This window comes from Ammospiza nelsoni, chromosome 19 (assembly GCF_027579445.1).
Source record: "Ammospiza nelsoni isolate bAmmNel1 chromosome 19, bAmmNel1.pri, whole genome shotgun sequence".
NCBI classification, from domain to species: Eukaryota; Metazoa; Chordata; class Aves; order Passeriformes; family Passerellidae; genus Ammospiza; species Ammospiza nelsoni.
The window spans coordinates 811,256-832,762 of record NC_080651.1 but is presented as its reverse complement, the minus strand read 5'-3'; the positions used below and the strand labels follow the sequence as shown (position 1 = coordinate 832,762).

The 21,507-nt window shown below is 46.9% G+C and overlaps 2 protein-coding genes across 6 annotated transcripts in view; both read right to left on the bottom strand.

The window, feature by feature from the left end:
* LOC132081824 (ATP-binding cassette sub-family A member 9-like) overlaps positions 1-6,919 on the bottom strand; it is a 32,374-nt gene extending 25,455 nt beyond the window's left edge. For all 4 annotated transcript variants that reach the window (XM_059485744.1, XM_059485745.1, XM_059485746.1 and 1 more), the window contains exons 1-8: positions 6,503-6,919; positions 4,343-4,452; positions 3,722-3,938; positions 2,822-2,980; positions 2,465-2,565; positions 2,017-2,243; positions 1,007-1,145; positions 457-642 (exon numbers count right to left, since the gene is read on the bottom strand). In XM_059485744.1, the coding sequence (XP_059341727.1) occupies positions 457-642; positions 1,007-1,145; positions 2,017-2,243; positions 2,465-2,565; positions 2,822-2,980; positions 3,722-3,938; positions 4,343-4,444 (1,131 nt within the window). In that variant the 5' untranslated portion in view covers positions 4,445-4,452; positions 6,503-6,919. The remainder of the gene's footprint in view (positions 1-456; positions 643-1,006; positions 1,146-2,016; positions 2,244-2,464; positions 2,566-2,821; positions 2,981-3,721; positions 3,939-4,342; positions 4,453-6,502) is intronic.
* A 1,736-nt stretch (positions 6,920-8,655) lies between these two features.
* The window catches only part of LOC132081738 (ATP-binding cassette sub-family A member 9-like), a 31,662-nt gene continuing 18,810 nt past the window's right edge, over positions 8,656-21,507 (bottom strand). For both annotated transcript variants that reach the window (XM_059485627.1, XM_059485626.1), the window contains exons 22-39: positions 20,975-21,112; positions 19,509-19,622; positions 18,827-18,997; positions 18,554-18,667; positions 18,261-18,368; positions 17,628-17,696; positions 16,988-17,079; positions 16,530-16,650; positions 15,487-15,601; positions 15,137-15,228; positions 13,741-13,904; positions 12,583-12,658; positions 12,007-12,101; positions 10,597-10,716; positions 9,842-9,982; positions 9,193-9,272; positions 9,045-9,100; positions 8,656-8,941 (exon numbers count right to left, since the gene is read on the bottom strand). In XM_059485627.1, coding sequence (XP_059341610.1) covers positions 8,852-8,941; positions 9,045-9,100; positions 9,193-9,272; positions 9,842-9,982; positions 10,597-10,716; positions 12,007-12,101; positions 12,583-12,658; positions 13,741-13,904; positions 15,137-15,228; positions 15,487-15,601; positions 16,530-16,650; positions 16,988-17,079; positions 17,628-17,696; positions 18,261-18,368; positions 18,554-18,667; positions 18,827-18,997; positions 19,509-19,622; positions 20,975-21,112 — 1,956 coding nt within the window. In that variant the 3' untranslated portion in view covers positions 8,656-8,851. The remainder of the gene's footprint in view (positions 8,942-9,044; positions 9,101-9,192; positions 9,273-9,841; positions 9,983-10,596; positions 10,717-12,006; positions 12,102-12,582; positions 12,659-13,740; positions 13,905-15,136; positions 15,229-15,486; positions 15,602-16,529; positions 16,651-16,987; positions 17,080-17,627; positions 17,697-18,260; positions 18,369-18,553; positions 18,668-18,826; positions 18,998-19,508; positions 19,623-20,974; positions 21,113-21,507) is intronic.

Genomic DNA, 21,507 nt, shown 5'->3' with positions numbered 1-21,507 from the left:
AAATGGATTTCTGCAGGGTGGGGATGGAGGAAGGGCAGCAGCAGCAGGAATCCATCCAGAGCTGCGTTTGCACCGTCCCTGCTGCCAGGAAGGAGCAGGGGAAGGGCTGGGCAGCCAAGGATGCTGTCCCTGATGTTCCCGAGGATAATGGGGCTGTTGTGTGCAGGATGGGGCCATGTGGAAGCTGCAGACATGCACAACAGCAGATGTTTTGCGCCAAGGGCCCTGCTTGTCTCTGCATTCAGCTGTTTTTGAAGCAGGGGAATGGGATGGGGGTGTTGGAGCCCCTCAGTGCTGGCCAGCACAGCTCAGCTCACCTGGGGGATGTGCAGAGGAAGGGAAAATGCCTGGGTGGTTTCCAGCTGGATTTTTGAGCTAAGGGCAGGAATTCCTGCACCTTTCTCCACCAGAAGGGGAAGGAAGGAAGGTTCAGCTGCAGGGGTGGTGCCCCCCTACCTTGACAATGCCGGTGTTGAAAGCAAAAGGACACATGAGACCAAGGAACCACTTCAGGGGATTGGGGACTTCTTCTATCAGCACTGCCAGGCTCAGGAACCCGAAGATGAAGATGATGAGGAAGCCTGTGGAGCTGGCAAGCTTGGAGGTCCTTAAGAGGGAGCAGAGCATGAAAACCAGGTGGACCTGTAAGGACAGGGCTTTCCTTCAACCACTGAAAGAAAGAAATATTCCAAACAGCAGCACTTCCACCTGCCAGGCATCAGATCTGTGCTGAGCTGAGTCTGTGCAATAAAACCCACTAAAGCCCTTCTTAGTGGGTTGATCTGAGTTTCAAACTGTGCCTTTTGTAGCCAAACAAGAGCCTGTCAGCCCTTCAGGCTGCAAACCAAATCTCTTCTGCTGGCCTAGAAAACCACTCAGATGTTCCAGCCAGCGTGGCCCACAAAGCTCCTGAGCCTTGTGCAAAAGGCTCTGGAGCAATGCTCAGGCTCATCAACAGGGTAATAAATCACATGGGGAGGAAATCTGGCTTTAAAGCCGGACTTACACACGCCAGGCCATAGAGGAAGAAGAGGAGTAAGACTGCAGGGAAGCTGCTGGCGAAGAAGCGGTGGCGCAGCACGAGGGCCGTCAGCAGGCAGGAGAAGATCAGCACATAAAGGGAGTACAGCAAACTCCAGGACAGCCTGGGGAGGGACAGGTGCCATCAGCCCTGGGGGTCATTAACGCCTCTGCTTACAGCTTATCAGTCAGAAGTGTTTAAATTGAAATATTGATTATTGCCCATGGCAATCGTTTCTTTTTCACGTCCTCAGGTGATCCAGCTTAGGAGGAAATGCCCCAGACAGCAGAGGACACCATTGCCATGCTCAACACTTTGGATGAGAAACTGAACAAATGCACTGATCAGTTGCATCAATTAACATTTGACATAAATTTTCAATCAATGCAAGTATGTTTTTCCTTGACTGATTGAAGTATTTGCACAACGGTGTTTCCTTGTCTCTACCAGGAATCGATCTCACAGAGTGCTGGAGTAAAGTTATAAACCTGTTAAACTCATTAATTGGCTTCTCAAGTGCCTGTCACTGTCATATTTTCTGAAAAATCCCTTCACCAGGATTTCTTCTCTAGAGAAGGCAAGAAGCCTCAGAGAAAAGGAAAATAATATTAACTCTTTGCTTCTCCTGTATTTGCTGCTTTGGAATGTGCTTGGAGATTGTTTATCCAACAGGTGATTGTTTCATCGGATTCATGTGAATTGTTTTTATTTAATGACCAATCGCGGTCAGGCTGTGTCGGGACTCTGGAGAGAGTCACGAGTTTTCATTATCATTCTTTGTAACCTTCTGTCTGTAACCTTTCTCTATTCCTTAGCATAGTTTTAGTATATATTTCTTTAATATAATACAAGTACATAAAATAATAAATTAGCCTTCTAAGAACACGGAGTCAGATTCTCAATTCCTCCTATATCCTGGGGACTCAGAAAACACCACAAGTGCCCAGGAACAGGCTGATTTTTGGCAAATGTGTTCCAGTTAAAAAAGAGCTCACCAAAATGAAATGTCCTGCAGGCCCATGGTCTTCATCAGTTCTTTGAGCTGCTTCTTTTCTCGTGTGACATTCCTTGATAAGAAATACATGAAGGGCAAGAAGCACATCACGATAATGACCATGAAGTAGCCATACTCCAGGCTGATGGAGAACATGATGCTCTGGGACTTCATTCTGGCACCAGCAATGGATTCCATTTCTTCCCAAACAGAATGATTTGTCACCATCTAAAGGAATGCAAGGTCAACAGATCAGTGTTTTGCTTATTTCCTGCAGTGGGATGCATTTATACAAGGAATATTCTGCTTCATCCTTCCTGGATTAAGTTTTAAAAGCAGCTTTATTTTCTGACAAAGCCATCCCTTGCTATTCCCGCAGCAGAGTTTGCCTTTCCTATATTATATTTAAAATAAAAGGATGTCTCCATCAGTTCCTAAATTGGATTTACCTCTATAATGGCAGCATCAATGCTGGACTGCAGGGACAGGAAGCCTTTGTACCAGTACCTTGGGCTCTCACAGCTCTTCAAGGAGAAGTTATAGCAGGCATCTGCAAGGCAAAGGGCATCACACTAATGAAAAGTGATTAATTTTCATTATTAAATGTAATGACAAGAACACACTGGCACTATGGGAAAATCTTCAAAAGGACAGTAACAAGAAAAAAAACCCCAAACCACCCAAATTCAAACCAAAAAAACCCCCAAACCACAGTTCATTCCATCACTTAACAAATGTGGATTATTCCCACCCTGTCCACACCAGGCATTCTCATTCCACACCCTGAAATTCTCATTTTGTATTACCTACGTCTCCAATGACTTCATTAGGAAGAATCACATGGGTGGTAGGAAACCTGAGGTGGTAGGAGAAGTTGTCCTTAAATACAACTCCTATAGTTTCCCTGTTTGAAATCCAGGCTTTCTCCATGGCTCTCTCATCATCCACTTCCACTAGTTTTATACCTGTGGAGTGCCAGAAAAAATACTGCCATGAGATTTTGTGAGTCTGGAATTGTGTCCAGAGGCGTTGAGGGAATGTTCTGCTTTCTCAGCACTGCAACTCCTCCTTTTCCAGTTCTCACTTGTCACTCTTGTGCCAGGGTCGGGGCAGGAACAGGTGAGAGGCAGGATTGTAGAAAAGGCAAAAAAAGCTTTATTCAAAAGAACCGCGCAGTTTTTATAGAGTGGTACGATAGGTTCTATTCTATTGGCTAACCAACATAAACCTCTTTCTCACGCACTGTCCTTTAGAGGAACAGAAAAATAAAGTAGAAAACCACCACGTGCAAATTGTTTATAGTCAACAAGTTATCACATCTTTCCAGCTCCCTAAAACTTCTCACAAGCTGCTGTTTGCCGTTTCTCTCTCTCTGTCCCACGGCATCCACACTCACTGGCCATGGAGGCAGCTCTAAATACTTCAGACTTTACCTGTTGAGAAGAAGTGCACCTCAAAAGAATGGTTTTTAATGTGTTTTAAAAGTATTACGGAATATTAGGTAAGGCAGAGCTTTCCAGTTCAGAAGGGCACACTGGCCTCACAGGTAGTTTAGATCCTAGAGAAGAAATATTTGTGAAAATGGAGGATTTAGGATGAATTTAAAACCACCTGCTGACCAAAGACGCTGAAGAACCGCCACAACACAGCGCACGCGCAACAGCTTCAACAACAACAAAATCCAATGTTTAAAAAGCAAAACCCACCCGTCATGACAGAGCTGGAGGCCACTTTGCTCATGATGTGCCTGGTGGTGGCAGTGACGGGGGTGAAGGTGACGGTGGCCCCGGTGGCATTGAAGGCAGGGTCGTCCAGGTAGCCCAGGTGCTCGGCGGGCACCTCGGGGTGCCGGCTTTGCGTCATGAACACAAACCCGGACACGATGAACACCAGGGGCAGGAAGAGCAGGGACAGGATCCACTCCTGCACCAGGGAGAGCGGGGAGGAGAACGTCATGGCAGGATAGAAGCAGGTTCTTTGTGGGATTAAAATGGGAGCGGGAGGAATTCAGCCGTTGCGGGATTAAAATGTAAATAAGAGGGACTTGCTCACACCCATTTCTCAGGTGGGGATGGAGAGATTCTCTGCATTGTGCCCATCACCTGCTCCAAGAACCCATCTGTGCCCTCATTTGTCACAAGTCAGACATAAATATCACCATTAAAAAAAAATAATTCAAGTCTCCAAGTGTTCATTACCAGTCAGGCTTCTCAAAAGTACTTTAGGTTCTAATTTTACCCAAAGAAGTTGGTGTCTAGGGACATGCAGGGATTGGCCACTCTCAGTATTTAGCTACTATTTTGGTTTTATTTTTAATTTTTTCTTACCTGAAAGCTCTGCGTCTTCATCCTCCACTTGATCAGGACATTTTTCCACAAGAGAATTTTAGTTTGCTGGAATACACTTATATTCCTCTGGACAGTCTTCATCTTTGAACCTAGAGACAAATTCTTTTTGAAAATTGCTTTCAAATACAACAAAAGCCAAATCAGCAGCAACTGGTTTTATTTGCACAGTCCTTGCAGATGTGCAGTGAAGCTTTTTCTCCCTTTTTACAGCAAGAATGAGCTGAAGAAACTCAGATGTTGTGTGCTGAGCACAACCACCCCCGCAGCACAGGGTCCAAGAGACCTCATCACCCTCAACACACTCCAACCCTCACAGCTCAGCAGCAAACGCTGATAGAAATCAGAATTTCAGGCTTCCATGCTTCAGCATGGGGAGTTTGGGAGGAGTTCATCATTTATTGATGAAATATAAGGGGACTATCACATTACATGACCTAATAATCTTGGGTGGGCTCCATATCCAAGAAACAACAACAATATAGTCAATTAAAATCCCTAAAATCCTTTTGCTTGCAATTTTAATGTGCTTTAGGCTCAGCACCAAGAAGTGTTGAGCAACTCCTGGCTGTGGTGTGAGCTGAGCTCTTGTGTAAAACAGCATCTGCTGAAGGGACCTCGGAGCTAATGGAGAGCAAATTCTTGGAAGTGCGTGGGAGAGATGTCACTGGCAGGTAATTAATGAGAAATGAGATAAAACCGAGTGGCCACAAGCGTGCACTGAGGTGTTACTCCAACAGACAGGGCAGAATCCTCAAAATGACATGGTCCAAGCAAAACAAGGATTATTTTGCCTGGTTAATGTAGGAACTGAAAGAAGTAAAGCACAAAGCTGCCTGTGAGATTTTTGCAGATGAGACGTGTGCTTTTAACCATTCATAAAATATCCATGAGCAAAAGGATTCAGTAGCTCCATGTAAAAGAGCTCTGTTCACATGGCCAAACTGCTCTGCTGTCACATCTGGAGCTAAAATCTGCTTTTCAACAAAATCCTGATCTTCCCTAAGTGATTCTCAGGTAGAAAAATCGGAGCCGTTACAGATCTAATCCCTTCAAGCCTTCCTGTCATAGGGAAGGAAGATTTACGTTGTCTTGTTCCCCTGGGGGACAATGCCTCCTGGTGCTGACAGGCAAAACAGACTTTATCTTCCTCCAGATATTTCTATTCAGCCCTCAGGGGCTGAATCTTGGTGTGATGAGACAGCAGGCACTGAAATGCTGGAAAAGCAGCTGCAACAAATGGGCTGCAAACACTTGCCCTGGATTTTGCCACCATCTCTAAACAGTTTTTCCTCCACCATCTCTAAACAGTTTTTCCTCACTGATGGTCTCACTAAACCCAGGTGTATAAAAATTTGAATTTAGTGTGTAATAACTTCTAGACTTCCTTGAATAAACTGTGGGTTTAAACTTGCTATGACTTGGTTGCTTTTTCACCCCACAGAAATGAGGATCAGGAGGTTGTGTGTCACCTGCACATCTCCACCTCTGCCACGAGGTTTGTTTCACAGCTAAAGTCCCTTGCCAGGTGGATCTAAGGGTCCCATGGAGTAACCTCAGCGGGCTGACAGTCCCAGGAGATCCTGGGGTGGACAGTGGCACACCAGGAGCTCATCCTGGACATGCCCCATGTCCCCTGTGAGGTCACCCCTCAGTGCCCATTGACCCCGTGCTGCTGCAGGGTTTGGGCAGCTGGGGGAAATGTGGCACAACTGATTTCTTTGCTCCAGTGGTATTTTAGGAGGATTTTTTTAGAGGCATAAGATGGACAGAACTTTTAAATCCAAACTTTAGCTTACACTGAAGGTAGGGAAAGAAACCTGCTCCTCATATGTCCTGGATCATTTAAAATACTGAGCTGGAGCTGCTGCCTCCTTGTAGTGCTGAGAAACACTGGAAATAAATCTCTGCCACAAGCTGAGCTCCATTTGTGTGTTATTTAATCTCAAAGCAAGGTTTAAAAGACTCTGTTGCCTTTAAACACCCCTAAGCTTGACCCTACCTATTAGAAAGATGCCCCGTCCCTTACCAACACATTGTACCCTCATCCAGGGTTATTAACAGCATTATTATTTACTGGGGGTTCCATACCTTCAAAATAACATTTGCTATTTAGGTTTAGGAAGAATGCTTCAGCCTTACCTCAGCAGGAAGGTTTGAGAGGACTCCAGAGCCTGTCCTGAGGAGCAGAGGTGCTGAGCCTCCCTGGGCTTGACTGGCTCTCCCAAAAACTCCCAGCTCTCTTTTCCCGTTTTTTCCCCCCTCAGGCACTTCTGCAAAAGACATTCCTCACATCATGGGTTCTTTCGTTCCCCTGGCTTCCTTGTCCTTCCTCCCTGGCCGGGCTCCAGCTTTATTTGTGTCAGAAGAAGCAAACAGAGCACTTCGCTGTTGGGGCGCTGGAGCGCCTCGCCCGAGAAGTTAACTCGGGACATTCTTGAGTGGTGGCCAGGAGAAGAAAAACCAGCCCCACAACAAACCACACAGAAATCCTTTCTCTAGCAAACTCTGCTGTGTTTCTCAGTGCAGCAAGTGGGGCTGAAGTCAACAGAGATGTCACAGCACAGCCAGGGGAGGACAAAAGGTGGCAAACTCTTCCCGTGCCATCAGCCACAGAGCAGGAGCAGCAGAGAAGTGCTGCCTCCTGCATAGCTGCAGCTCTTCCAGCTAAAAAACATCTTGGAAACGCCGAAATAAATGTCTCCTGACTAAGCCCGCACTCCTAAAGGGGATGGGTTTGGTTTCAGCCCAGGCTCTGGAGCGTGGCTGCCCAAAGCAGCATCCTTGGGCTGAGGGACCAGGGCTGGGAGGGAGCCTGAGCAGCTGGGACAGGAAAAGTGGAGCAGCTGGATTTGCTTCCTCCTGCTCTGCCTAGCAGGAAAAAAAAAACACCCCTAAGGTTTAAATCCTATTCAGATGTGTCAGAGCGAGACAGACAGCTGAGGTGCAGTAAGTCGGGGCACGGGATGGAGTTAAACCTGTCCCCAGAACATCTCCTGGGTGTCCAAACCTTCTCCTCCCCTCCTTCCCAAAGGAAAACCAACAACCCTAACCTGAAGAGGGGGAGCTTCAGGTGCCAGGCAGTGAATCTCAGTCTCCTTCCTGCCCACCACCTTGGCAGAGCCCCGATGTTGCGAGATCCAGGTGGAAAACAGAACCCCGGGGTGTGGGTGGCTGCTCTGGGCACTGCTCCTGGCAGGAGCAGCCCATCCATGAGCCAGGGCAGCCACCTGCTGGTACCTGCTGGCCCACATGCAGTGCCCAGACACACATCCCTGCCTGCCCAAAGCTCCTGCAGGATTCTCCCTGCTGTGTCCCAGCCCAGCACCACCCCTGCCTGCACCCCCAGCATCACCCACAGCAACCAGGGCAGCTCAGGGCACAGTGAGGGTCCTGCTGCTGTGTCCATCCCATGGGATGGCACTGCCCCTGGCCTCCAGTGGGTTCCCAGCCTTTGCCAGAGGGTGCTGGGGGAGAGGGCAACAGGGCACAGGGGGAAACACCTGGATGCAGGGAGTTCCTGTTTTGTTTAGGTTTTTGTTTGTTTGTTTTTTGTTTTGTTTTGGTTTTTTTTGTTTGGTTTTTTTTTTTTTTATTGTTTTTTGTGTTGTTTCTTTTTTAATTTACTTTTTAACTCTAGCCCTAGCAGGCAGATAATCCAAGAGGAGATGCTGACCTGCTCAGACAGGGTCAGGGTGATGGGCTTGCCCCCAGCTCCCCATCAGTTGCCCCATCCCTCACAGGCACCCACCCTCTCTTCCCAATGACCAAAGCAAGGTTCAGCCTGCTGTCCCTCTTCAACTCTATTTTGGGTCAAAGCACACCTTATTTTGACTCTAATTAATAACTGGCTTTTATAGATGATGACAAAAGAGCTGCCAGTTTTCATTACATTTATCCAGCCGCTGCTGAGTCCTTTCCTCTGTCCCTGGCCCCGGTGGGGGGGATGAGATGGGCCAAGTTGGCCAGAGCTGGAACTCACAGCAAGAGCAGCTGAACTCACAGCAAGAGCAGCTTTTTGGGTCAAAATTTGGTCCCTCTCTCTCCCAGGAATCAGGCTAGCTGTGCTGGCCACATCCCACCGGGCAGAGGGTGAGGATTCTCAGGTGTGACAAGGCAGAGACCTGGTGTCCTCCTGCTATGGATGAGTGAGGTGTCGGAGCCTCCCCAGGGTCTGCTCCTGGTTCTCCCCAGGGACTGAGCCCCCATCCCAGCCCAGTGTCCCTCACAGCTTCAGGGTCAGGAATTCAAACCCCATGAGCCACCCTGAGCAGGGCCACAGATGAGATACGTCAAAGGATAAAGGCTTTATTTATTAAAATAATAACTCTCTTTTCTCTGTGAGGCAGAACACCTGCAGGGCTGTGTGTGCTGTGACGTGGGTCACCGAGTGCTGGGGCTGCAGCTGACCACAGCTAGCAGTGATTTCACTGATGAAATTCAGTCACACTGATGAAATGCATGGAGTATTTCCCACTGTGGCTCCAGCAATCAGGGCTGAAGGGGTCTCTGCTCCACAGCCCCGTTGGAGGCCACCTCCAGGTCGTGCTCCTCTGCATCCCTGGTGAGGTCTACAAACACCTGCAATGGGAAAGCACCCCATCATTGCCATGGACTGGCTGTATTTGTGCTGGTCACAGCTTATTTCTTCCTGTCCCAACCTGGAGCTCCTACACAAGCCTACCTGGTGCAACGTGTTCAGTGACAAGCTGTACTCCTCAAGCTTGAAATTCCGTTTGGCTGCGGAGGGATGGAGAAAGCATCCTTAAAACCCAAATCCACAGAAACCATTTGAAAGTGATTTCCTTATTTTACTGATTGTTTCCTTTTACCTGCTTCTAGCTGGGAGAAAGACCTGGACAGAGGTAGTGCGTCTGCCACTGGAATCTTGTAGGTGAGCATGGATGAAGTCCTGAAAAAGTAATGAAAAAAATGAATTATTCATCTTGTGACTCAGCAGTGCGATGTTGCAGATATATTTTAATGAAAAATCCTTTCCTTAGGATTTTTCCTCCTGAGAATCTGAGAAGCCTCAGGAACAAAATGTAAACAATGATTATCTGCTGCCATGGAATGCAACAGGTGGATCTGTGATTTGTCCATGTTGGTTTGTTTGTAATTAATGGCCAATCACAGTCAGCTGGCGCGGACTCTCTGTCCGAGACAGAAGCTTTGTTATCATTCTTTCTGATTCTATTCTCAGCTTAGCCAGCCTTCTGATGAGAACCTTTTCTTCTATTCTTTTAGTATAGTTTTAATGTAATATATACCATAAAATAATAAATCAGCCTTCTGAAACATGGAGTCAACATTCTCGTCTCGTCTCTTCCCTCACCCAAGAGCCCCTGTGAGCATGGTCACAGTGCAGTTTGGAGGGTTTGTAGGGTAACTGCGCTCCAGGTGAATCACTGAGCAAGGTCAGCAGGAGGAAGAGAGCATCCCAACCCAAACGCAGGCTGTGGGCAGCCCATGGGCACTGACCTTTCCTGCCGAGCTGCCTGGGGGAAGAGGTTCAGGATTTCGGTGTGCAGAGCATCGCTCTGCCCCGCGTCTGTCATCTTGAGTTCTAGGCGGTAACTGGTGCCAAACTTCCTTTTGAGATCCTCAAGGGAACCGATGTACCTGCAGAGGAGGGGAAACACGGCTCAGACCACCACAACCAGCGAATAAATCCATGGCTTGAGGGAGCTGAGGAATGGCTGTGCATCCTCTTATTCATCAGCTCTTCATGCCATGCTACCTCCCACAAAACTGATTGTGACACACGTGGGAGCATCCTAACCAGTATTTGCCATTAGATCAGGAATTGAAAAAACCAAACTAACCCCAGCTAACCCCAAAATAATCCCAAAATAACCCCAACCCCCAACTAACCCCAAGCTAAGCCAAACTAACCCCAACTAACCCAAAACTACATCCAAACATAACCCCAACCCCCAACGAAGCTAAACGAACCCCAACCTTACCCCAAAGTAAGCCGAACGAACCCCAAACAAACCCCAACCCCCAGATTAACCCCAAACTAACCCCAAACCCAAACTAACCCAAATGTAACCCTAACCCCCCAATGAAGCCAAACTAACCCTAACTAACCCCAACCAAACCCCAACATAACCCCACTCTAACCCCAAATGAACCCCAACCCCAGATTAACCCCAAACCAACCCAGACTACCCCCAAACCAACCCCAAACCAACCCAAGCCAGCCCCAAGCCCAGCCCAGGTGCCGTGCCCACCGGAGCCGGCCATATGCCAGGACGGCCACGCGGTCGCAGATCGCCGCCGCCTCGGGCAGGGACTGTGTGCACAGGATGGCTGCCCGCTCCCTGCTCCTCATGGAGGCCTCCAGCATCCTCCTGCCAACACAGGAACCACAGTCACTTCCTGGCAATGGCCACAGGAAATATCCTGGCTTCTCTTTCTGCCTCTGCCAAGGTGGGGATTGAAGCGCTAGAGGCGGTATTCAACGTTCAGGTTTAGATGTTTGTTATTTCTTATCTATATTAAAAGTCATCAGTTCTACAGCATTCTATTAACAGGATACACAACAGCTAACTATCTTTCTATACAAGGTCTTTTGAAGCCAAACTATCCAATTAAGGAATGACACCTAAATTATTTTCACTTTTAACCCAATAACTGATCACTCGAAGTCCGCAATGCAGGCTTTTCTGTCCAATTACACAAAACCACCCAAACCCATGGAGAAGAAGGAAGAAAAAGGTGAAGAAGAAGGAGAAGAAGGTGAAGAAGAAGGAGCAGCTTCCACCCTAAAACCTCCATCTTGCTCTATGTATATTACTATTCTAAAACCCCAAACTCTAAGTTTTCCACCCTGTGATATTACAAACTTCCAATCAAACTCTACAGCCATAATCCCAGGGTTATCAATCAATTTTGGAAGCTTCTCCACAGCCTCAGGCCAATTGCAATATTTTCTTGTGGGTCTGTGCCCTTCAGCACAGAAAGTTTAAAATTCTCAGCATCCAGGGCTCCAACACTAGTCTATGTCTCCCTCCATAGAAACAACTTTTTAAAGTTATTAAAAAGCAGAGAACTATTTAAAAGACTTCAGTTTTCTCGTTTAAAGATGACCTGGATGCCGCTGCTATGTTGTAATTTGTCATGTCAGCATCCCTCCAAATTTTTTGCACTGATGAAAAGCTGAAGCAAACACCAGCCGTGAATGCCTCAAAGGAGAACTTCCTACAAATTCTTCCCTTGCTCTGAAGAAAACAGAAATTTGGGCTTCTGTACCAAATGCATGGGTTCAGCTGGTGCCTACTGAAACTTTTTGGGATGTATTAATGACCATTATGGGGTCATTTTTTGGGGTGTATTAATGACCATTTGGGGTCATCTTTTGGGGTGTATTAATGACCATTATGGGGTCATTTTCTGAGGTGTAATAATGACCATGATGGAGTAATTTTTTGGGTTTATTAATGACCATTATGTTACAGGGTTTGCTGCCAGCTGAGTGAGGAGCTCAGCAAGCTCTCCCTATCCCCTGGGCATTGGGAAAAAGGGAAAAGACAGATCTCCACTGTCCCCTCTGCCTGCCCAAGAGTTCCTGCAATGATGGGTGAGCCCATCCTGTTAATCCTGCCCCAGATTCCCATTCCTGCCAGGCCAGGGCTGCTCACCACATGCGGCGCTGCCCTTTGGGGTCCACACTCACGGAGGGCTCATCCCAAAGCATCACTGCTGGGCCTCCCAGGATGCTCAGAGCAAATGACAGCTGGAATGGCAACAACATCAGGTCAGGGCTCTTTTATTTACCTGCGAAACTGGCGCACCTTAATCCCCATGAATTTTTCAAAGATGAAGCTCTTGATTCCGAAGTACAAAAGGAACAGGGATTTTAAAAAATCCCACTTCAAGTGTTCTCAGTTAATGTTTTAATCTCTCAAAATCAGATTTCCCCAGAACCCCTGAGCCTGCCAAAGATGTGAAAGTGAAGTGGTTTTCCATCCCATTTACTGGAAGATGTAGGTGGTGGGGCATGAAGAGGTGATTGTAAATCCAGTTTGTGGTCAGAACTTAAAGAATGGCAAAAGGGGGTGAGGAGGAGGGAGGGAATCCTGCCAGGATGGATTCAAAAGGTATTGATGAAAATGAATGATGCCAGGAACCCACTCAGCTGAAGGTTTCCTCTGTACCATGTCCAAGAAAGAGTGAGCAGGGCTTGGGGAAGTAGCAAAGGCAAATCCAACACGCACCTTTCTGGCTTCTCCAGCAGATAAACTCCTCGCTGGGCTCTTGAAATGCTTCAGGAGATCCAAGGTCCTTCCTATGCTGTGGGGAATGGAAAGGGAAAAGCCTCAAATGACCATCTTGGTGTGGAACCTCTGTGTCAGGGGAGCTGAGGAACCAGACACTGAAATATTTTGGTTGATATCCATCACTTTGGGTTACTTGGGGATTCTGCTCCTAACTTGAATGTTAAATTGAGGAATTTTTGCAGAAATTCAAGGCAAGAAGTACAGCTAATGAGAGAAGTGAGTTACTCATGCAACTACCCATGAACTGAGACAAGTTTGATTTTTTTCCTGAATATTCCCAGGTAAACTTGTGTTATAATCTTCATAGGCAAGGGACTGAGAACAGTATAAAACACCAGACCTCATCAGGAGAAGCCACGTCTCTAAGGAGAGGCATTGAAGATGTTGTCTCTTAACCACATGAGCCAGTTTTGTTAACAGAGAAACCCTTCCCCACCCTATAAATCACAGAGTGATAGGGCTGGTGTGGGAATCAGAAAAACAGAAACTTCCTCAGACACTGAAGGATTTAATCTACAGCCTTGGAAGAAGCTTAGATTGATGCAAAAATGCAACACACAGATATTAAGCGGAAAAATAATAAATTTATATTTCTATAGCTGTAGGTGAGAGTATGCCTTAAGTAAGTGAGAAACTGTATTGATAAGATGGTGAAGGGTTTATAATAAGGGTGGGGTTGTATGGAATAAGCTGAGAGCTTAGAAGTTATAACAGAAGCATTTGTGTGCCTGTGAGGCAGAAGCCATTAGACAAAAGTATCTGCACTGCAGCAGGATTAGTAACGGTGTTAGATTAGAAGGGCAAAATAAAATTCTATAATATAATAAATGAATGAACAGTGGTAACTGTCCATTGGTTTAGAAAGTTCTGTGTTGCCTTGTAATGAAGAAACTTGTGACTACTCTTGAGCTATGGCCAAATGCTTGCTCCTGTAAAATCTCACAGCCTCTGAGATTGATGTTTATCTGAGCAATAAATCATTCCTAGCTTGCAAACAGTCCCAACCCTTCATTTCCAGCAGCAACAGATGGGCTGGAAGGCTCCCCACCTCAGGAGGGAGGCAGAACCAACGGATGAGATCATTTGGCTTCCTACCAGCTGATGGCAAGAGCAGCATCTTCCTCCCTCATTCCCCTGATGGCAGTGAAGGCCTCCAGGTGCTGCAGCACTGTCAGGTGTGGCCACAGCGGGTCCTGCTGTGGGCACCAGCCCAGAGACCCCGGGCACGGGGGGGCTTCATCCTGGCCCCTGAGCAGCACCTGCACAGACACACAGCTCTGGGAGTGGGGTCACACAGTCACAGGGAGCTTCTGTGGCTGGGTGGTGTCTCAGAACTCATCCCACCCCTACAATGGGCAGGAACATCTCCCACCAGCCCAGGGACACAGGGGGGCTTCATCCTGGCCCCTGAGCAGCACCTGCACAGACACACAGCTCTGGGAGTGGGGTCACACAGTCCCTTTGGTGGGAAGTATCTCAGAGCTCAACCCACCCCATCCCTACAATGGGCAGGGACATCTTCCACCAGCTCAGGTTGCCCCTGGGCCTGGGGGAGCTTCATCCTGGCCCCTGAACTGCACCTGCACAGACACACAGCTCTGCAGTTGTGTCACACGATCACAGGCGGCTTTGGTGGGAGGCATCTCAGAGCTCATCCCATCCCACCCCTAAAATGGGCAGGGACATTTTCCAACAGCCCAGGGCTCCTGGGCAGGGGGAAGCTTCATCTTGGCTCCTGGGCAGCACCTGCACAGACACACAGCTCTGGTTGTGGGGTCACACAATCACAGGGTGCTTTGGCTTGGAGTTATTTCAGAGTTCATCCCACCCCTTCCACCAGCCCAGGTTGCCCCAAGCCCCGTCCAAGTGGCCAAGGCAAGCAGCTGTGTGGTCAGCAGCCACTTGGGAGTGGTCACCCTCCATGACAGGGTGATCCTGCTCCATCTGCTTTTTCACTTTGGGTGATATTACCAACACCAGCCTGTCCTTTCCTAGTAATACTTTTTTATTTCCAACCTTCAGTCTCAAATCTGTAAGAGCAATGGCATTTCTCCTCCCCCAGCACATGCCATTAATCATTCTGCATGCAATTAATGATGGATTGTCACTGGCCCAACGCTGCTCACATTCGTTTTCAATTTCCTGGTTTTGCAAGGTTGTTTATGGAGAGTGTTATTTTTGGGGTTTTTTAGATGTCAACAATTCTTACAGGGCTCGAGACATTTCACAATGGGTTTCCAATGCCAGCTGAAGATTTCCTGTTGCTCAAACTCTTAAATCTGTAACACTGACTTTGATGAACACTACAATTTATGCTTGGCATAAATCAAAACTTTTTTCTCAGCTCTGTAAATATCCAGGAAACATAAATTATACATAAACATCCATACATCCCCTGATTGTAGGAAGATTTTGCTGGCTTGCCTTATCACATTCTTAATTTATAAATGCATCAAGGTCAACTCTGCAGCTGCTCCAAGGAGCCACCTACCTCCCCAGCAGTCACTGCTACACCTCCAGAAATCATGTTCAGAGTTGTGCTTTTCCCAGCTCCGTTGGGTCCTAGCAGACCTAAGACTTCTCCTGGAACAAATATGCAAAAACTGTTAATAATATTTCTTGGTAATATGACTGCTCCCCTGTGTTCTATGTAATATTTAGAAGTACAGTAGGAGAAAGGGTTGTTTTATCCCCATAAATTAAAATTTTGAATGCAGGAGCCCCGAGTGCCAGGTCTCAATGCCCACCAGAAAATTCTAACAAAAATATTGCCTCCAAATGAGAGCTTCCATTTAGATTTTAGTCATTTATATTATAGGGAGTGCAGAAAAGTACTTGAACCTTTTTTAACACCAAAAGAGAGGTTTTTGACAGCAAGTATTTTCCTTTTCTTAAAGATGGAAGTGCCTGTCTTGACTTCGTATTCCTTGCGCAAACCGTTGACAATGACCAAGTCCTGTGAAGAGACAGAGAGGGAAATAAAAATTCTCCTCCTACCCCCCGAGACAGCTGATCTGTTCTTACCATTAAGGACTTTGAAAAAGAGAAATTTCTAAATTAAAAAGCCATGAAACAGAGGTTAAAAAATAAAAAACCAAAACAGGAAAATATGCAAGATAGGAATAAAAATAACAGGGCCAGCTAAAGTCCTTGTGGTGCCACCGTGGGCTGGACAGTGAGATCACATCTTCCCGGGACTTCTGCTGGTCAGAGTGACTCTGAGATGTGTACAAGCCTCTTTTCTATCTGTTCTCACTCTCAAAGTTGTTTATTGTCTCTTATTTATAACATTCCTTTTCTGACTGACCGAGGTCAGGTCAGGTTGAGGCACACTGACCACCCCCAGAGGCAGTGCTGTTTTTTATACTAAAAACTACATGTAATTAACTACAATAACTTCTTAATACTTATCACTTATGTGATAAGTGATAAGTAGTAAGAAGTTATTGTAGGGACAATACAATAGACAGGGAGTTTCTACCTTAAACTAATCTAGAAGTGCTAGCATCACTTAGAGCATGGAGGCTGGGAAGCAGAAAGGAGAAGGACAGGGCACGCTCAAATTCTTCTATATTGGGACTTGGAGCATCCATTCCAAAACCCTCAAAATTCTACTTTGCACCTTATGATGAACTATCATTCTACTTAAATTTTTGTGGCTTCTAAATCTTCATATAAGGTTGGTAATTTTTTCCACGGGTCAAAACCAAAGGCACAGACGTCTTGGGCTTTGTGCCAAGGTCTCCGAGCCCCCATCAGGGTTTTGAGTGCTCCAGGGCAGTCAGAGGGATCTCCTGGGCTCTGAGTGCATGAAGAGGGAGCTGGGAGGATGGGGATGATGGGGAGTGGAAGCAGGGCGTGCAGAGGGCTGGGTCGGGGCTCACCTGCTGGCGCTGCAGCGAGGCCAGCGCGGCGCGCACGCGGTCCCGCTCCGCCCGCACCTCGGGGGGCTCCTCTCCGGGGGGCTCCTTGTTCTGCTGGGGCTCCTCCCGGCCCTGCTGGATCCTGGAGAGCAGCAGGGTCACACTGAGCCCCTTTCTGACCCACAGACGGGGCAACTGAGGGGCGTTTTGCAAACTTTTATTGCATTTGCTGTCTCATGAGAAGGGTGAGACAATGCTGATGTTCTAATTCACAACATCACAATCAGAAGCCAAGTATTTCCTAATTACAAAACGCTACAAGCATTTCTTAACTTATCAACTTTGACCACACTGAAAAATAACATAACAGTTATTTTTCACATAACGTGTTTTACCCGTGCTGTCAGGAGGCTGTGCAGCTCCAAGCCCACCCTGCAGCCTAGGGTAATTGTGGCTCACAAGGAACCCCTGGGACCCACCTGAAGATGGGATCAAACCCTGGGACTGCTTCTCCATATCTCATCTCCAAATAGCGCAGGAGGAAAGCAAAAATCACAGAGTGGATGTATGGCTGAAAAGCAGACACTCATTAGGTTTGGGTGCAGACAAGGTAACAACACACCCCATTAATTTAAATTATAAAGGCATGCATTAATCTCATTAATTTCAGCTGTTGAAAAGGTCTGCAGGGGCAAGGAGCTAAATTGATGCTTTGCAGACATTCCTCTCTGATATGCAGAATATTTGCAAAAGCCTTGATTTCTTACAGCAGCTCTAGCCCAGATAATCCACCTGCACCCCAACAGACATCCCACGGGATGGGAAATCCTCTCATCCTTTTGTAGCAGCAGCATTGGCATGACCAGTTTATTAATAACATCTCTGCCTTCTACAAGAACTCCACTTAGGCCCCTGCCCCATTTTTGCTTCATCCAAAGGCCACATCAGGCACAAGCCCAGGATTTCTTGGAATTTGCCTCCCTTGCCAACACTTAATGGGAAATTTTGACTACAAAACTCATCCTTTCTTTATGGGGAGCGTTTACAAGCCCAGTGCAAGCCCGCTGCATCAGTGACAGTCACCCCTGCCCAAGCAACCATCTCCAAGTCCCTCCTTACTGCAAAGACAGGCATGTAGATGTAATTCCATGTCTCAAAAATGCTGAAATCGTGGTACATGAGAAAATTCTGGAAGAAAAGGAGATGAGTCAATTGGAAAACTCCTCAGCACAGCGTGTCTCAGGGCAGGGTCAGAGCAAGAGGGGCAGGTAGGGATGCTTAGCTTTTCTTCAGGATGGGATAAAGGAGCTTTGATCCTCATTTTTTAATTTGGTTCTCACTGCCTCAATGGGTTGTCACTTCCTTGGCTACAGAAATTCAGAGGCATCAAATCAGCCAGGTTAAGTTGACCTTTTCCATCACTGCTTCTCTCTTCCCAGGTCTTTGGCCTTCTCCCAGCTAATTTCCTCTTTCCTGGTTCTCCCATTCCAACACTTTCCCCTCCCATCCCACCCCTGCTGCCAAAATACAGCCGCTGTAACAGCTCTTAGTGACTAAACAAACCAAAAATACCCCAATCAAACAAAGGATTAACAGGTCAAATCTTGGCCTGAAACAGCCTGAAACTCCTTTTTCTTTTCCCACTCTCTCTTTTTGACTGGGAATTTGGGAAGTGCCTCTTCCTTTGCCAGTTTGCACCATAGGATAAGTATTGAATTTATTATTGAATTTAGTAGGATGTGTTTTGCTTACTAGTCCAGAGAACATGATCCAGCCCACAGGGGGAAACATAGGAATCAGCATGCAGATGTAGTAAAGCACTTCATGATGGTCACTGTGCATAAAAGCAACATAATTCACCTGGAATAAAGCAGAAAAACTATTTACAACATTAATGTATTATTGCCAGGGTATTTGTCAGTGATTCAGGTTATTCTGCTGAATATTGATATAAACTGAAATTTATTGATATAAATTTGAAATAAAGCCCCAATTGGCAAGGTGGGTAAATCAAAGATTTCAGAGTGAAGGTTCTCCTCACTTACCAGAATGAAGATTAAGGACCAAATGTAACGATTGCTTCGCCCCATGTGAAATTTGAAGGCCATTAAATAAACGAAGAGGACAAGAGATATTCCATAACCAAAGATGCAAATGAGCTGCAGAGAGAGAGAGACACCAGTGACCAGGAGGTGCCTGTGGATACATGACAACTCGCCCAGAGAAGCCCATTGCAAATAAAACTCTCTAAAGACAAATCCTGCAGTGAAAGGAGGGCAGGGAGCTGCTCCCATTCACCCACTTGGCCCAGAGCTCACCAGGGTCAGCACAGCACGGGTCTCCAAGGGGCAGATGCGGGTGAAGAGCACCAGGAGCCCGAACATGAGGCACAGGAGGCTCCAGAAGAAGGGGATGTCCACCAGAGCCTGCCCACACCAGTAGGCTGAGGGGAAGAGCCCCGCCAGCCGCAGCTGGGAGCGAGCCTGGAGCTGCAAAAACGACAAAAGTGAGAAAAGGGAGAGTCTAAAACATCAACCCTGCTCCTTCTCTATTCCTTTGCTACCCCCTTTCTCTCCTTTCCACCACTTCCAATTCTTAGTTCAACCATTTGTTTAAAACCACGTCATTCCTAAAAGGAAAAAAATTTAAATCATTCAGGTCTCAAAAGCTTTATTGACATCCACATTATTGTGGGCCCCAGCTGGTTCCCTGGGATGCAGAGAAGTGCACTTTGGTACTGATCTAACTGAATTTCTTCTATCATCCTACCTAGAAAACACAGAATCACACAATGGTTTGGGGTGGAAGGGACCTTAAAGATCATCCCTGCCATGGCAGGGACATCCCCACTGTCCCAGGGTGCTCCAACCCTGTCCAGCCTGGCCTTGGACATTCCAGGGATCCAGGGGCAGCCACAGCTGCTCTGGGCATCTGTGCCAGGGCCTCCCCACTGGTGCCCTCCAGAAATTTTGCATTGCATTCACTCCCTGTGCCCTTTACCTTGTAATCCTCCACGCTGCTCATGGCAAAGAGAGGAGGCAAACCAGCAGCCAAAACCAGCAGGTAGGTGAACAAGCCAAAGAAAATGTAGTGCTTCAGCTCTGGGTTTTCTCCCTGTGGGAAGAAATTCAGTCATCCATGGCTGATGCTGCCCAGGGTCAACCTGGCTGGCTCAATGCTCACGGGATGGTTGAACACACCAGTGAGCCAGAGCACTAATGGTAAGCCAGTGGTGATTAAGAACAGAAAACAAGGCAAAAAGAACAAAATAATGACATTTAGCATCCTAGAATTTGCAGAAATAATTTGGATTATTGTAAATTGTTGAGGATGAAGACCAGCTTATTGTTGCTGAGGAAAGGTGGGGTTTGCAATGATCATTGTTGAATTCCCAGCACCCCTGGCTGGACAGGACCTTAAAGATCATCTCATTTCACCCCTGCTGTGGGCAGGGACACCTTCCACTATTCCAGGTGGCTCCAAGCCCTGTCCAGCCTGGCCTTGGACACCTCCAGGGATCCAGGGGCAGCCACAGCTGCTCTGGGCACCCTGTGCCAGGGCCTGCCCACCCTCCCAGGGAACAATCTCCTCCTAAATCCAATCTGAACCAATCCAGGTCAGTGGGAAGACATTCCCCTTTGGCCTGTCACTCCAGGCCCTTGTAAACAGCCTCTCTCCATCTTTCCTTCAGGGACTGGAAGGCCACAATTACATCACCCTGCAACTTCTCCAAGAACAATCCCAATCCTCTCCAAACAGCACAAATTCCTTATGGTACCAAAACCCCACAGAACCATTGGGAAAATCACCATTACATGTGGGAATCTACAAAATTAGAGGGTTTTGGTAAAGCTGCAAAAGCTTAGCTCTAATCGTAGTTAAGAGCTAAGCAGCAGCTATGACTTAGGTGAGCAGAAAAATTATTTAAACTGTAGAAAAGCAAAGACAAATAGAACAATGGTCTGTGTATTAACGCAAGATATTAGGGAGGCTGAAGCTTAATAATGGAGCTCTGTGCATTGTGTTTTAAGGCTTACAAGCAGGTATTGTATTTGAAATAAGCAAGAATTGTTTTAACTAAAGGTACGTGCGCTCACAGTGGTTGGATAGAACTACTGTCAATGTGCTTTTGCTTTGTGTGATTGGCCAAAAAAGCTTATAAAGTGAGTTGTAACATTAAATTCTTAGTCTGCTGCCTGAGATGTGAGCTGGTGGCATCTTCCCATTGTCATAACCATGTAATGAGAATGACGCTGGAAAATAAACCAGCTCAAGGCGTGTTCCCAGCAGTCCCATCCCATTTGTGGTTTGCACAGAGCCCCCAGCCAGCGTCACTAAACACCCCCAGGCACCAGCAGCAGTGGCACCACTGCCCTCAGCCCTTGGGAGCTGCTCCCCCAGCCCCCAGGCTGTGCAGCCCCCACCCCTCCGGGCGATGCTGGCCCCGCAGGGACGGGGACCCTGACCGTGTAGAAGAGCTGGCTCCAGACGCGGAGGCGCGCGGTGGAGTTGAAGAGCCGCAGGAAGGAGTTGCTGAGGATGTTCACCAGCACAGGGAAGCAGTTGATGGGCTCCGGGCTGCACATCACCGTGAACTGGCGGCTCTGAAGGCGTCAAAATAAAAAATGTCCCTGAGAGGTGTGAGCAGCACTACTGAAACTCCTTATCACGCCAAAAAAATATTCTCCCTTTTCTGGTGGGGGGTTCCCAGACAATGGGAGGAATGATGAATCTGACTCTATGTGCTCAGAAGGCTATTATATTATATTATATTATATTATATTATATTATATTATATGGCATTATATGGCATTATATATTATATGACATTATATTATATTATATTATATATTATATTACATTACATTATATTACATTATATTACATTACACTAATGAATACAGAAAGGATACTTACAGAAGGCTAAAAAGATAATAATAAAAACTCGTGACTCTTTCCAGAGCCCCGACACAACTTGGCCCTTATTGGCCAAAGTGTG